This window comes from Sminthopsis crassicaudata, chromosome 2 (genome assembly GCF_048593235.1).
Source record: "Sminthopsis crassicaudata isolate SCR6 chromosome 2, ASM4859323v1, whole genome shotgun sequence".
NCBI classification, from domain to species: Eukaryota; Metazoa; Chordata; class Mammalia; order Dasyuromorphia; family Dasyuridae; genus Sminthopsis; species Sminthopsis crassicaudata.
The window spans coordinates 463,650,446-463,665,406 of record NC_133618.1 but is presented as its reverse complement, the minus strand read 5'-3'; the positions used below and the strand labels follow the sequence as shown (position 1 = coordinate 463,665,406).

The 14,961-nt window shown below is 33.7% G+C and overlaps 1 protein-coding gene and 1 long non-coding RNA gene across 5 annotated transcripts in view; one reads left to right on the top strand and one right to left on the bottom strand.

The window, feature by feature from the left end:
- TTLL11 (tubulin tyrosine ligase like 11) overlaps positions 1-14,961 on the top strand; it is a 250,784-nt gene that overhangs the window by 187,143 nt on the left and 48,680 nt on the right. For all 4 annotated transcript variants that reach the window (XM_074292973.1, XM_074292977.1, XM_074292976.1 and 1 more), the window contains one exon: positions 6,405-6,659. In XM_074292973.1, the coding sequence (XP_074149074.1) occupies positions 6,405-6,659 (255 nt within the window). The remainder of the gene's footprint in view (positions 1-6,404; positions 6,660-14,961) is intronic.
- Positions 1-14,961, bottom strand: part of LOC141557397 (uncharacterized) — an 88,124-nt gene that overhangs the window by 61,058 nt on the left and 12,105 nt on the right. The window lies entirely within an intron of this gene.

Here is a 14,961-nt window from a genome sequence, read left to right as displayed (position 1 = left end):
GTCTCTAGCACTTCTTTATAGTATCTGTTTATTAACTTTACCAAAAAAGGAAATGAGGGTAATATAGCATAACCTTGTTTTTAATGAAGCTATAATATTTTGGTTTTATATCACCTAAATTTCCTCCCTGTATCCCTTCCCTCTTCAAAAATTAAATCATTATAACAAATACTTTTGAAAAAAAAAGAGGAAAAAAGGGAGTAAAATTCAGTAAAACATATAAAAAAAATCTGACCTTATACAAAATGGTCTACATTCATAGACTCTTTTACAAAAGAGTGGGAAGTAGGTTGTGATATCTTTTTATTTATTCTTCCTTGGGCAAAGCTTGTTCTTTATAATTCTTTGGTATTAAGATTTTGTATTGTTTTGTTCAGATATTATAAATATTGTAAGGTGCCCATCTCCCATTATTGAATATACCTATCTCCCTATAACAGTAATTTTTAGTGGGACCTCCTTCTCCATTGAGTTAAGCTTTCTTTAAATTTCATTCCTTTACCAATTTACCATTCCACCAATCCTTTTGTAGCTTTTCTTACTGAAACTACAGATGCAATATATCCTTCATTGTTTTATCTTCTAACTCTTCTCTATCTTTTTATATGCCATCTTATTTTACAATTTAGTCCTCCAAAAGTACAAGGATTCATGTTTGGGGATGGATTGTGGAATTTAGTCAGATGTTTCAGGACTACTTCTCTGTTCTCATGTCTCAAATTCTACTGCTGTCTTTTCCCTTTATATACTTTCAGAAACAAATACGTTAATAGCCCCTCTGTGTTATATAACCTAATAGACAACTCTCTTTGTTGTTTCTTTTAAGAAGTGTCTATAGATGAGGTAACTTACTTTTTCCTTCATTAGTAGTTCTATTTACTTTGTATTGAATAGTCTACTTATCTTTTTCTAAAGTAATATTTTAAATATATCTCTTTTATTAAATGTCCATCTTTATTAATTTATTATTAAGTTGAAATGTGTAGGGTGTGTCATTTTGAATTCCTTTGCTTTTCAGAACATATTTCACTCCTTTTTGTGGTTTCTGGTGAGTGTAGAATAGCCTTGTGTTATTTAAACTCAATTTTTTTTATAATTGAATTATTTATTTGATATATTTGAATGTTTCCCTGGTCAATAGCAGAATTTATTGGTCATTAGTTGTTAAATTTCAGCATCGTGGTAATTTAAAGTATAGAAGCAATGAACTGAGATTTTTGCTTGCTGGTGGAAGATAGAATTGGTTTTCTAGACAGAATTTCTGCTGCATTGGCATTCCCTAATCTAAGGGTGGCCTCAGACATCGAGAAATCTATTTTTCTCTCCTTCTTCACCCCCAATATCTTCTTTTCCACCTCTTGTACCAGGCAGAGTTTTTAATCTGATGTTTTTGGGAACAGGATAATATGGGGAATGCTAAGGGGATATGGTATGCTATAACAAGAAAAGTCTTGAGTGAGTCCCAAAGCATTAATTAGTTTGGGTGTTGTATTGGATTGCAAAAGCCCATGGAGGGGAAGGTATTGAGTGAGTGTGCTAAGGTTTGGGATTTACTACTATTAATTCAATAGGCTGTTACCTCATTGGGCTTCTTTTTTGTTCTATGAAAACAGGTGTAATTGCTCTGTCTTTGGTATATAATTCCTCATTTAGTTTTCTATTTGCTATTTTTGGCAGAAGTGGGAGTTAATTGGTTTTGTTTTTTCTGAGAGTTAATGGGAACTGGAGAAAGTGTCTAGTACTCCATCTTGGTCACTTGACTTGGAACCTATGCTGTTGCTGTTGTTTTTAATTATAGCTTCTTTTTCTGGATGTTCACTATTCCACCTTTCCTTTAATGATCCACTCTAAAAGTTTCCAGGAATTGAAATCAAGCTACAGGTTTTATAGTCTTCCTTTTTTTTTTTTTTTTTTTTTTTGTTTTGTTTTGTTTTTTGTTTTGTTTTTTGTTTGTTTTTTGGGGTTTGTTTTTTGTTTTTTTTGAAAATCAGGACAATATTGTGGTACCTCTCTTGCTTTCTGTGATTTTTCAACTATTGCTGACATCAGGTCAACATTTGCCTATTCTTTCAATACCTAAGTATTGTGGTTCATCTGGGCTAAGTGACTTGAATTTTTAAAGAAAAACTCCATAGTTTCTTACTCTCTCCTTAGTTATCTTGGATATCAACTCTTTTCTACTATACCTGGCAGAAATGCCAAGAGTATATTTTCTATCAATATAGTAGCATCCTCTATGTTTGTTCAGTCATTTCCAGTACAAAGGTCAGGATAGATATAGAACAACTTAGCTTTCTGTTATTTCTCACTTATCTTCATCTTGTCTACCCAAACTCACAGTCCTTTTTCTTTGATCCCCTTTTCTTCCAAAATAATTTTAAAAGAATATTTTTGTGGTCTTTACTTTTCCTTTTCAGTTTTGGCTAATTGAGCTTTAGAACTTTTGAAACCATTTTTACAGGACTATGACACAGTTTATTCGTGTCATTTGTCTTTTCTCCCATCATCTCTTTGTATATTTTTTTAAAATTTGAAGAGGGTTGATGGATTTCTTTGTGTGATCACATTAATCTCTTCAAAAAACTCCCCTTTTTTGTCCCTCACTGGAATTGTTTACCTTTTTATTCTTTAGAGTGTACCATCCCTCCAAAGTTGATTTCCATTGTAGAATTTTTGCCCAAGGGATTTTAACCTCTTCTTCCTTAGAACCTTTTGAAATCTGATTCCTCAAAATTTAAGGTTCATGTCAGACTATGCTAGTATTTACTTTCTTTCTATATCACAAACTCCTAGTGGTCACACCACCTCCTCATTCTAAAATATCCTTTGCTTCTACTTTTTAAATTAGTTCCTCTCACTGTTAATGAAAATCAGGTCTAGAGAGATTTTTGAAGTATAAAATTATCATTAAGGCAAATCAAGAAGTATCAGAAGTAGCTATCTGGTGAAAGTCCTTTATCATTACTGTACCATGTTTCTATGTTAGACTTGTGCTCTGTTTTCCAAACTCCTAGTCTAATTCTTCCTTCTGTCTAGGTCATTTATAGTAGTATATCCTGATGACAAAATCATTTTTTCTTCCTCTATTGTCCTTAACTCAGCTATGCTTCCCATCTGCTTCTTGGATTTCCTTATAAAATATATATTCTTAACATATAATGTTACCCCACATACATATATACTTTTAACTCTTCAGTTTCTTTTTAATAAGGTAGTTCCACCCAGACCATTATTCCAAATAGGAATTTCATTTATTCTTTATCATTCCTACCTCATAATCATACAAAGGCAATTTTATCCTCATCTCCCCACATCCCTCAGGTCCCTTTTATTAAATTTATAAGTCCAAGCAAATACATTTTTACCAGCTTTTGTTAGACGCAAACCATCTATGGTTAAGAGCCTGTCATTTCTCTAAACTAGAAGTCCAAATTCCATTTTCAAAAAGTATTTTTCCCAAATCAATTACTTATTTCCTTCCTTTCTTTTTTTTTCTTTCTCCTTCCCTCCCTCCTTCTCCTTTCTTTCTCTCTCTTTCTTTCTTTCTTTCTTTCTTTCTTTCTTTCTTTCTTTCTTTCTTTCTTTCTTTCTTTCTTTCTTTCTTTCTTTCTTTCTTTCTTTCTTTCTTTCTTTCTTTCTTTCTTTCTTTCTTTCTTTCTTTCTTTCCTTTCTTTCTTTCTTTCCTTTCTTTCTTCTCTCCCTCCCTCCATTCCTTCCTTCCTTCCTTCTTTCTTCACACATAAATATGCCTGTATTCCTAGCCCTTCCAATATTTACCATTTTTTGCCATCCCTGTCAATCTGATGGGTATCTGTTCTGCTTTCTAAACTCTTGACAAAAGTCAGTTTATCCTTTTCTCACTTCAGATCATCCACTTCTTCATAGCTCTTCTCTCTCTCTCTCTCTCTCTCTCTCTCTCTCTCTCTCTCTCTCTCTCTCTCTCTCTCTCTCTCTCTCTCTCTCTCTTTCAAAGGAATACTTAATTGATAGGAAGGACAGGAACTATTTTGTTTTTGTCTTTGTATCTTCAGCACCTAGCATAATATTTAATACATAGTAGATACTTAACGTTTGCAAATGATTAATTTCCTTGATAACCTTAAGTGTGAAAAAGTTATTCCTGGCCTCCTTTAATATAGATATCAGTGACATGGCTATTATCATACATATTCTGCAAATTATTGCAAAATTCTGCCTGATTTTCATGCTGATTGTTATTGTTAGCTGTATGTCGAACTACTTATAGAATTTTATTCTTTGTTTCCTAAACATCATCTTAAGGATACTATATATATATATATACATATATGTATATATATATATATATATATATATATATATATATATATATATATTTATATATATATTTTATATAACTTTACTTGACACCCACATCCAACTTTTTACCCTGTTTTACAGCTGTAGAGCTACATTCTACTTCTTTTTCCTTCTTTCTCTAATCTCTTAATCATCCACTAACTTGTTTTACTTACCAATTGGTTTTGCTTGGTTTTTCTTAAGTATTTTTTCCTTGAATTTATCCTCAAATTCTCTCAACTTTATCCTCACCTAAATCCTATCTCTGTCCAATCTTTCTATTTCGATTTAAATCCTTCTTTCTTCCTTTACTTTTCCCACATTCTTCTCTCTTCCTTTACTTTTCCCACATTCTTCTCCCACCATAGGCAAAAGTAAAATCAATATAAGTTTCTATTTAATTGTTGCTCAGGGCCAGGAATGTTTGATTTTTGTTTTCAATCCCTAGGATCTAACTTTTAGAGTAAGAAGTGGTTTGAATGTCCAGGCATCAAAACATTGTAGAAGAAATTCTCCAAGATTCTATATTACTAAGATTCCTTGGTTAAAAGACTCACTGGTTTCAATGTCATGGCAATCAAAAGAGAAAAACAGAGAGAGAAATCCAACTGTGCTATTCATAGACTATTTCCTTTAAAATGACCTAGCTGTAAGAAAGATCAATGAATTATTCATTGGTATGCTGAGTTTTGACGAAGTCCCAACCAATTAGAGTTTATGATATCCTCTGTATCTGAAGATGTTTTCCAACTATTTGACCTTTTACTCTTCTGAAAAAAAGTAAATGACTGAGATTCTTCTATGCCTTCTCCAGATTTAAAACTTGGTTACTTATTTGAGCAATAATTTTGAAATGCCTGAAGATAGTTGAGTATAAAAGATAATGATTTACATTTTGTTTGATTGTGTGTGTGTGTGTGTGAATCCACAGAAGACGTATGTTTCTCAATCATGTTACATACAGAAGACATATGTTTCTCAATCATGTTACGATTAATCTCAGCTGGCCAGATTTGGGCATAGAATTGAATGGTCCAGAGGTGCTAATCTCTTTTTATGGTGACCTCTGGAATGCTGTGAGCTATATTATAAAACAAATTTAAATTATCATTTTGTCAGCTTTGATTGAATGGAATTAATAGAATATTAGATATGATTCTGGGGAAGTCAGTTGACTCAATCTCAGTTTCTTTATCTGTAAAAGGAAAACAAAAGTAGTAGTACCTACTTCACATGGTTGCTGTGAGGTTCAAATAAGATCAAATGTAAAATGCTTTTCTTTTAAAGTGTTATATAAATATTACCTTTTATTATTGAAGTTGAAAGAGATCTGGATAGAGACCATATAATTCGCCTTCTTATTTTACGCAGAAGGAAACTGAGATCCAGGGCAATGGAGTAAATTGCAGCACTGTAAATTAGCATCAAAGCCAGTCTCTTTCCAATCATCAGGATTTAATTATTTCATAAATATCTAACTAAAATATGACATGAATACTTTTTTCCTTTAAAATTAAAAAGTCATACAAAGGAGGTACAAAGGTGGGCAATTTATGTGATTTCTTTGTGAACTAAAAGTTAAAAAAAATATCAAGAACAAAATCAATTGTTACAAAAGTAACATTTCTTTCTTCTCACATTGTTGATAGAACTGTTTTCTTCCCAATTACATGTTTTTGCTTCAGTTGTACAATTATTATGCTCCTAATAATTGGAATTGTGATCAAATGAAGATTAGATTGAAAATACTATATTTAACATCAGAAAACCTAGATTCAAGTATTGATTAAACTATTAAGTAGCTGTGTGATCTTCACTTTTAGAAACCTTAATTTACTTGTCTTTAAAAGGAAGAAATTGAAGTAGATATTTCTATTGAAGTAGATATTATTTTCCTTATTATATATTATAACATTCTACAATCTAAGATCCTTTCTAGTTCTAACATTTAAAATTTTTAAGAGTCCTTTTTAGCTTTAGTGTTTTGTGCTTTTAGATTTCTTCCAGCCCCAAAACTTATTTTCTCATCTGTTGTCTAGTAAATCCAATAAAAGAAGTTGTGTTTGTTTGTTTTTGATGTATTTCAGATCTGAACAATGTAATAAAATATCAGGAATGAGAGAAGAATCCAGAACAGATGAAACAGATATTTTTGATGCAGAGACTAATATGAACAATGAAGCCAACTTACCCTCCATCTGTCTCAAGCAAGTATTCCCAAAGTATGCAAAGCAATTCAACTACTTGCGCTTGGTGGACAGGATGGCTAATCTATTTATCCGATTCCTTGGGATAAAAGGGACAACAAGGTTGGGACCAACAGGGTTCCGCACCTTCATAAGGTTGGTAAGGTCAAAATTTACTCTATTTTCTTAAACCATATGTGGAATATCCCAGTGTGTCTCTGCTAAATTGCAGAGCTTACATGTTGCCCAGTTTGACTATAGAATCAGATCAGACTATCTCTAATGATTGTTACTTTGAGACCTTGAAGCAGTCACTTAAACTTATTGGCCTCATTTTCTTCACCTATCAAATGAGGGGTTTCAGTGACATATCTTCTGAGGGTTTAAATATAGACTAATATTATGATTACCACATTTCCTTAAATCTAATAAACTCATTAATAAAGCACTTTTTGTACATTATCTCATGATCTTTGGTCCTTGAAATTCCCTGTGAGGTAAATGACCTATCTTACAAATGAGAAGTGATCAGGGTTCAGGGAGTTGAAATGATTTGGTCTGAGTTACACACCTAAAAAGTGGTCTTCTCTCTAGGTTTTCTCTCTCTCTACGTCATGAATTATTCTCTTTTGACTCTCCAAGTGAATCGTATGTATATATGTACACAAATATTCACGCATATATGTGTATAAATGTGTATATGTATATATATGTATGTGAAAATATGTTGTACATCTATTTATATTTTCCCTGAAAGGAAGATAAACGGAAGAAAGATAGAAGATTGAATACTTTTGCTCAACTTTAAAGACAAATCACAGGCGCATTGAAAAATAGCATACTATGGGAGACAGCTGATCTCTGAATCAAGGAGAGCTGGGCTCCAGTCCCACCTCTAACAAACACTAGTTGTGTGACCCCAGGCAAGTCACATAATTTCTTTGTGTTCTAGGCCACTCTCTAAGATATAAATTGCTGAAAAAGTGACAACCTTCACTGGTAGAAGGGAAGTTTTCTCTGCTGATATTCTAATAGGTCTAATAGATCCAGGCCCTCTATCCACATGTGTAATAACAACAGAGGTATTTAAATCTGTCATCTCCCTTCAGAGTTCAGACCATCTTTAAGCAAGTCAGTTATCCTTTCTAGGTTGTAGTTTTCTTATTCATCAAATGAAAGGGCTGTATTAATCTTTTCTACTTCTAAAAGTATGTTTTTGTATGCCTACATGCATGTATTGTTTACTTCTATATTTCATGTATCTGTGATTTCAGTTCAACTGGACAAACATTGATCAAATGCATATGATGAATAGAAGACAAATAGACAAGAATGAAATAAAGCTTACATTCTATTTTGAGAATATTATGGGGAACGTATATAGGAATAGTGCAGTGATAATTATATTAGCTGGGATGATTTGAGAAAGCTTTCTCAAAGGAGGTAGTGCCTGAGCAATGGTCAAATATCTAAGGGAGTACATTCCAGGCATGGTAATAGACATGTAGGTGTAAGAAGGAGTGTCAGCTTGGGAAAGCAACTAGGAGTTATGTTTGATTGGAATATAGAATTCCTAAAGAGAAATAGTATGCTGCAAATCTAGAGTTTGTTGAGTGTCCAAAGGACAGACTAAGAGTTTAGATTATCTTCTAGGCAGTAGGAAAACTATTGAGGATTTTTGAACAAAAGAATGAGATAGTCAGACCTGTGCCTGAGGAAAATGACTTTTGACAGATGTGCAGAAGATGAATTACAAGAAGGAAGAGTTTGGAAGTGGGGAGATGGAAGTAGGCAGCTTTAATAATAGATTAAACAGCAGACTATGAGGGTCTGAATCAGGGTGGTAGAGGTGTGACTGGAGAAGATGCGATAGTTGCAAGACATAGTATAGAAATAGAAATAGCATGATATGACAAGTGATTGAATATAAGCAGTGGGGGACACGTAGAAGTCAAAGATGAATGATTTTAAAGCTATAAGCCAGAATGACTTAGAGGTTGGTAGTACTCTCTACAGGAGAAAACTTAGATTTAAAGACAAAAACTGAGTTCCATTTTGAACATCTAGAGTTAGAGGTATCCACAGATGTTTGTATTACTGTAGGATTTTCCTGTTCCAATAAAAATTGCATCTTACTTCGTTGGTAAATGCCCTTTGTGAATTGCTTTGATTTTAAAAAAATAATCATGATGTGGCCAAACTTCTGGCCATAAATTGTTTCTAAATTTAGATTGGATGGACCTTAGGTGGCAAACAAAAAGTCTATCATTGGAAAGGTCCTTAAAGCTTTTCTTGCTTAGGAAAATCTACCAGAGATTAATCTCCTGCCATACAGCCTTCAACAACTCAAGCTCCCCTCCAAACCCAGAAGAGACATCAGGGTTATCAGTTAAGAATATGGGCACATAATATTCATCAAGAACTAAATGTAGCAAGGATCCTAATTATTTTTTTTTTCTGAGGTTGGGGTTAAGTGACTTGCCCAGGGTCACACAGCTAGGAAGTGTTAAGTGTCTGAGACCAGATTTGAACTCTAGTCCTCCTGAATTCAAGGCTGGTGCTCTATCCACTGCACCACCTGGCTGCCCCCCCTAATTATTTTTTAATTCCTTATAACAAAAAGATAGAGAATAGATATCCTGGTAGACTTGGAGTCCAGAGTCAAATTCTGACATTGACTAGCAATATTTAACCTCTTAGAATTTCAGTTGAAAGTCAATTCAAAATAGATAACAGATGTAAATATAAAAATCTATAAATTTCTATAATTATTATCCTATAACAATATTACTATTCTATATTATAATTATTATTCACCAATAATTGTTGTTAGAATTTTTTATAAGACACAATAGAAGGTAGTAAGTAAAGGAAAAATTAGAGACTTTAGAAAGTTAAAGCACAGAATATTCAGAGTGAAAGGGAAGAGACTATTGTGTGGGGGGAAGCATGGTATAATGAAGAGAATATTGGATTTAGAATTGAAGGACCTGGATTTGAATCCTTGCTTTGCTGTTGGTTTTTTATTACTTGTGTAAACATGGTCAAGTGAATTCACTACTCTTTATTATAATTTTATTTATAATTTATCATATTATTATTGAACACATTATTTCCCAGTTTTAAACTGCTGATCCTATAACACTTAAATTTAACATTTTAAAGCTGGGACAAAGGAAACCTTATATGAGAAGAATTATTGCTAATGGTCTTTTATAGCAGAGTATAAGACAATGGCCTCAGAAAGAGGTTGTAGTAAGGTGAAAACTGTCCTAGTGGAAAGGTGATAGTCCAAAAAGTTAATGTGATATTGGGCTGCACTAATAGTGAGGAGTAAAGGAGACTGCCCAGGCACTGTATAGGAGGGAAAGGAGATAGGCTTGGACATGGGGCAAGAGCAAGTAATGGCAGGTGACCATTTAGGGAGCTGTACCATGATCCTTGTATTGTCAGGAGAAAACAAGAAAGGGTAGGTGAGTCCCCTATGGTGAACTTGGGAAGAAGATGCAGAAGGGCCTGGCATGAATAAGCTGAAATCTGCATCATTGGAGGGAACTCCTGAACTGATGAAATCCCATATCCATATGCGTATTTGAATATATTGGGCAGATTTCAATAGATCCAGGAATGTTATAGTCCTATTATTCTCTCCCCTGATCACACTATGTTCATTTATTAAACATTTACTAAATAGCAGGGGCTGTATTAAGCTCTGCCAGTAGAAATACAAACAAGAAATATGTCTCTGTTCTCAAAGACTGCTTTCTAATGGGGGAAGGCAAAGACAAAGCTGGAAAAGGGAGTGGGGGAGTAGCATCAAGAAAATGTAAAAGCCAACCTATCAAAGCCAAGTGATCCAGAGGTAAAAACCAGGTTCCTCACAGGAATATGCAGAAGTAACCTAAGAGAGGACATCATGGTATGGGACAGTGGGGTATTATTTTCAGTGCCACATTTTAGTAATCCCATTTTAGGAAAGAAATTAAGAAACTAGAATTCGGACAGAGGAAGTACTAGCAACTTTATGATGAAAATTAATTGAGGGGATTGGGCCTATTCTGGAGAAAAGGAGATTGACTTTGTCCTTAATCCTTACTCAAAAACCTTCAGTGAATTCCTTATGTTGTCTTTCTGATAAAATACAAATTCCTCAGCCTGGCATCCCTCACAATCAGCTTTCAGTTTTGTTTCATACTATTCCTTTTCATAGATCTATATTCTAGCCAGATTTGAGTGCTACCCGTTTCCTGAACTTATACCTCTAGCTCTTGCCTCATATTTACACAGTCCATTTCTCTTGTCTGGAATCCACTCACTCGTTATAGCTACCTCATAGAATCATTGTCTTTCCTACAGGCTCAGCTCAGATAATATCTCCTCTACTAATTTCTTCTACTTTGTCCTCAGATTTTCAAGGTATCCTGTATTATATTTATATGTGGACATACCATCTCTAATACCCTCTCCCACAAACCAAGCCCTGTCTCTTCCAGGACAAGAGACTGTCGTTTTTGTCATTCTATTCTCAGTGCCTGGGATAGTGCTAGGCATTTGAATATAAAAGGACCTTAGTAAATATTTATTGTATAATCATTCATATCATGTATTTAAAATAATATTTTGTAGAAAATATTCTGCTTAGCCCCAAAAGGCAAAACTAGGGCCAAGAGATGGAAATTGCAGAGAGGTATTTAGGTTCCCATGTCATGAATAATTTATCAATAATCAGAGTTATCCATATTGGAATATTCTGCCTTTAAAGGTAGTGAATGCCTTATCACTAGAGGCTAACAAGTAGAAGCTGGATGATCATTTTTCCGGGATGTTGTAGGCAGGATTTTTGATCAGATACTACTTAGACTAAATGACCTCCAAATGAGAATATGCAATTTTTGGAAAATGTTAGCCAATCTAGATCTAGTTTTGGAGCTATAGCTTCAAATATGTACATACATGATATACTTTCTGATTTTTCATTCTTTTGTTTCCTCTATAATTAAAGCCATTTGCATGAAAAACTAATTTTTGTTCCTCAAGAATCCATTAGTTCCTGCAGTCATTCCAGTCTATAATCACACATTTGTTAGTGGAAATGATCATGAAGAAGAGAATTAAGAATGCTATCTTCAGGTGGAGAATAGATGGCATCAGCAGAGGGAAATATTCAGAAAAAAAATTCTTCCTCTACAAAGTAGTGATTAAGAATCCATAAAAAATGCAGAAAATATTTTGTTATTAATAAATTTGATTTTCAAATTATGCCAAGAAATCTTAACAGCTTTATATTAAAAGATCCTTCCTCTACTATTTATGTAGAGAATTTAATAACAAATAGTTGCTCTTGCTAAATTTTTTATTGCTTATATTCCTTTTCATTATAAACAATATTTATTCAAATATTTAGATTCCAACCGAATATTGTGCCGGGAAAGTGACAAAAGATATGTAACTGGTAGTCTAAATAAAATCATAGAATCATGGAGATAAAAAAGGATCTCAAGGGTCATCAAATCCCCAGCTAGCAACCATATGGCATCTCATAATTGAATATAGGGTCATGAAGTTATGTTTTATTATCAGAAGGTGTTTGATTTGTATACCTATTTTATATATTCATATACCTGGGGTCACATAAAAATTTCTTGGATGAAAAGGGGTCATGAGTAGAAAAAGTTTAAGAAGCCCTCTTATACATTTATCAATAGCATAATAGATGGATAGTTACTATCTTAGCTAATAATAGTTTGAAATGTCTATGGTGCTTTACTATTTACAAAGCTGGATCTTCCCAACAGCCTCGTGATGTGTCGGTAATAGAAGTATCATCTCTGTTTTATAGATGAGGAAACTGATGTGCTGTCATTTGCTTGTAGTCATATAGCTATTGAGGGAATCTGAAGTGTCATGACTCCTTGCCCATAGCCATGTAGCTATTAAGTGCTAGATCCAAGATACAGAATCACAGAATGTTATGGCTGGAAAAGGGACCTGAAGAGATCATCTGGTCTCACCATCTCATGTTAGAGATAAGGAAATGAAGATGCATAGAGGTGTGACTTCATCACATTAGTAACTGGCAAAGCTGGCACCTGGACCCAGGTTTTCTCCTCTTCCTTGTCAGTCCTATGCTGCCTCAGATCAATGGAAGATAAACTGTATTTCTGTCTGTACCACCTTTCTGACAACTGCTAAAATACAGAGCAAAAAAAATTCCAATTTAATTTATTTCCCATGTCCATCTTTTGTAATGTGTTGCATAGCTCAGCAACTTTACTAGTGAATTATGCCAATGTCAGCCTGGCCATATTATATTTTTCTTTTCTACCAATAAAATGAGAAATAATGAAGTGTCTCTCTCGTGTCTAGACTTAGCTCCATAAGGCATATTTTTATATTTGCCTCTCAATAGGTATATAAGAACTGAACATACTGTCATTTATCAAGCATCCTTCTTAAAATTTGCTAGGATGAACAGAATTGGGTTTTTTTTTTAAACTTTGTTTTGTTTTTTTTTCCAGATCCAGAAATTTGTTTTGACATCTTTTTGAGGAAAGATGCATTTTAGTTCCTTTCTTTCTATTAAAATTATTAATTTGAGGACAAACTGTGCAATTCATGTTTGTTGTTGTTTAGTAGTATTAGCTATTTTCTGATTTGTCATGATCTCATGAATCTTATTGTCCATGGAGTTTTCTTGGCAGAGATACTGGAGTGATTTGCCATTTCTTTCAAAGGTAGTTTAAGACAAACAGAAATTATTTAACTTCTGTTCAGGATCACATAGCTATTAAGTGTCTGAGATTAGATTTGAACTCAGGTTTTCCTAAATCTGGTCTTAGCACTTAGCATTGAACCTCCAATTCATTATGCCCCTCCAACCCCTTAGCCCCAAAGAACTTACAAAGAACTTTTAAACCCATTTACCTCCCTTGCCTGTACCATTTGTTGCCTTACAAGAAGATTCTAATAGTCATCCAGACATTTGTTTATCTCTATAAACTAATGACATCTTAGTTTTATTAAATTTAACATTTAATATAATTTCCTTTCCTCCAGCTTTACTAATTAGTCTTATGTAAAATTTTGAATCAAATGTTAAAGCTAAAAGGGACCTTTAAAACAAAGGATTTTAGAACATTGAACATTAAAGAAAGATAGAACTTTAGAACACAGAATGTTAGTGTAGGAAAGGATATCAAAGGTCAGTTAGTTCAAGTTTTTCAACTTATAAGTGTAAATTATGTAAAAAGTATAAGTGTAAAGTGTAAAAACTGCAGCTAAGAAGGGAGCAATGATTTCACACAACTTTTCATATGGTGTAGTCATTACTAGTTGCCTGGCTTTCTTTCTTCTAATCCAATGCTTTTTCTGACATGTTATTCAATCAGTTAACAAGCATTTATTTAGTACTTAGCAAGTACTAGGGGTAGGGATAGATACTAGTAATAAAAAAGACAAATGAAATAGTTCCTGTCCTCAAATAGCTTCTTTTTTTATCAAGAGAGATAGGGCTTATCTTATATATACAAGGTAAATGCAGAGTAATGTGATGAAGAAACGCTAGCAGTTGGGGAATTGAGAAGGGGCTCATAGAGAGAATAAGACTTGAGCTGGGCTTTGAAGAAACTAAAGATGAGGAGAGCATAAAATCCAGGCATGGGCAAAGGCAAAGAAATAATAAAATGTTGTTTGTGAGGGAAAGAAAAAAAAAAAAAAACAATTGGCTAAAGTGTGTGTGAGGGGGATGGTAGGGTGTGATTAGGCTAGAAAGTTAGGTTGGCATCATCTTGTGAATGGTTTTAAATGCCAAACAGTGACATTTGTATATGATCCTAAGGGGATCATTGGAGTTTATTGAATAGGTAAACATTATGAGCAAATCTTTGAAAACTGCTTTGTCAGCTGTATGGAGGATAGATGATAAGGGAGACAACCTTGAGCCAGAAAGAAAAATTGGAAGACTTAAAATAATCCAGATAAGAGATTATGAGAGAGCCTGAACTAGGTGGGTCATCATGTAAGTGGAGAGAAGGCATGATTATAGAAATGTTAAGGAGATAGAATTGATAAGATTTGACAATTCTTTTATCAAAGGAATGAAGGGAATGTGGATTTGAAGATGATTCTGAGATGACTTATCTGCATGGAAAAATGGTGGTATCCTTGACAGAAAAGAAAAGTTGCATTTCAGGAGAAAGCAAACGAGTTCTGTTCTGGTTATGTGGAGTTTAAGAGGCCTATAGGACAACCATTTGGAAAGGTCCAACATTTCCAAACAATCTCTCTTGCAGATTGTACTTACAGATGTACATCTTGCAGATATACCTACATCCAGATCAACATTAAAATATTCTGCCAAAAGCAGTGTCTTTTAAAGCCAGATGGCAATGTCTACTAGCATGCAAGAGAGGTTCAGAAACAGGAAAGCTTTTAATATACTCGCATGTGATTCCTACAT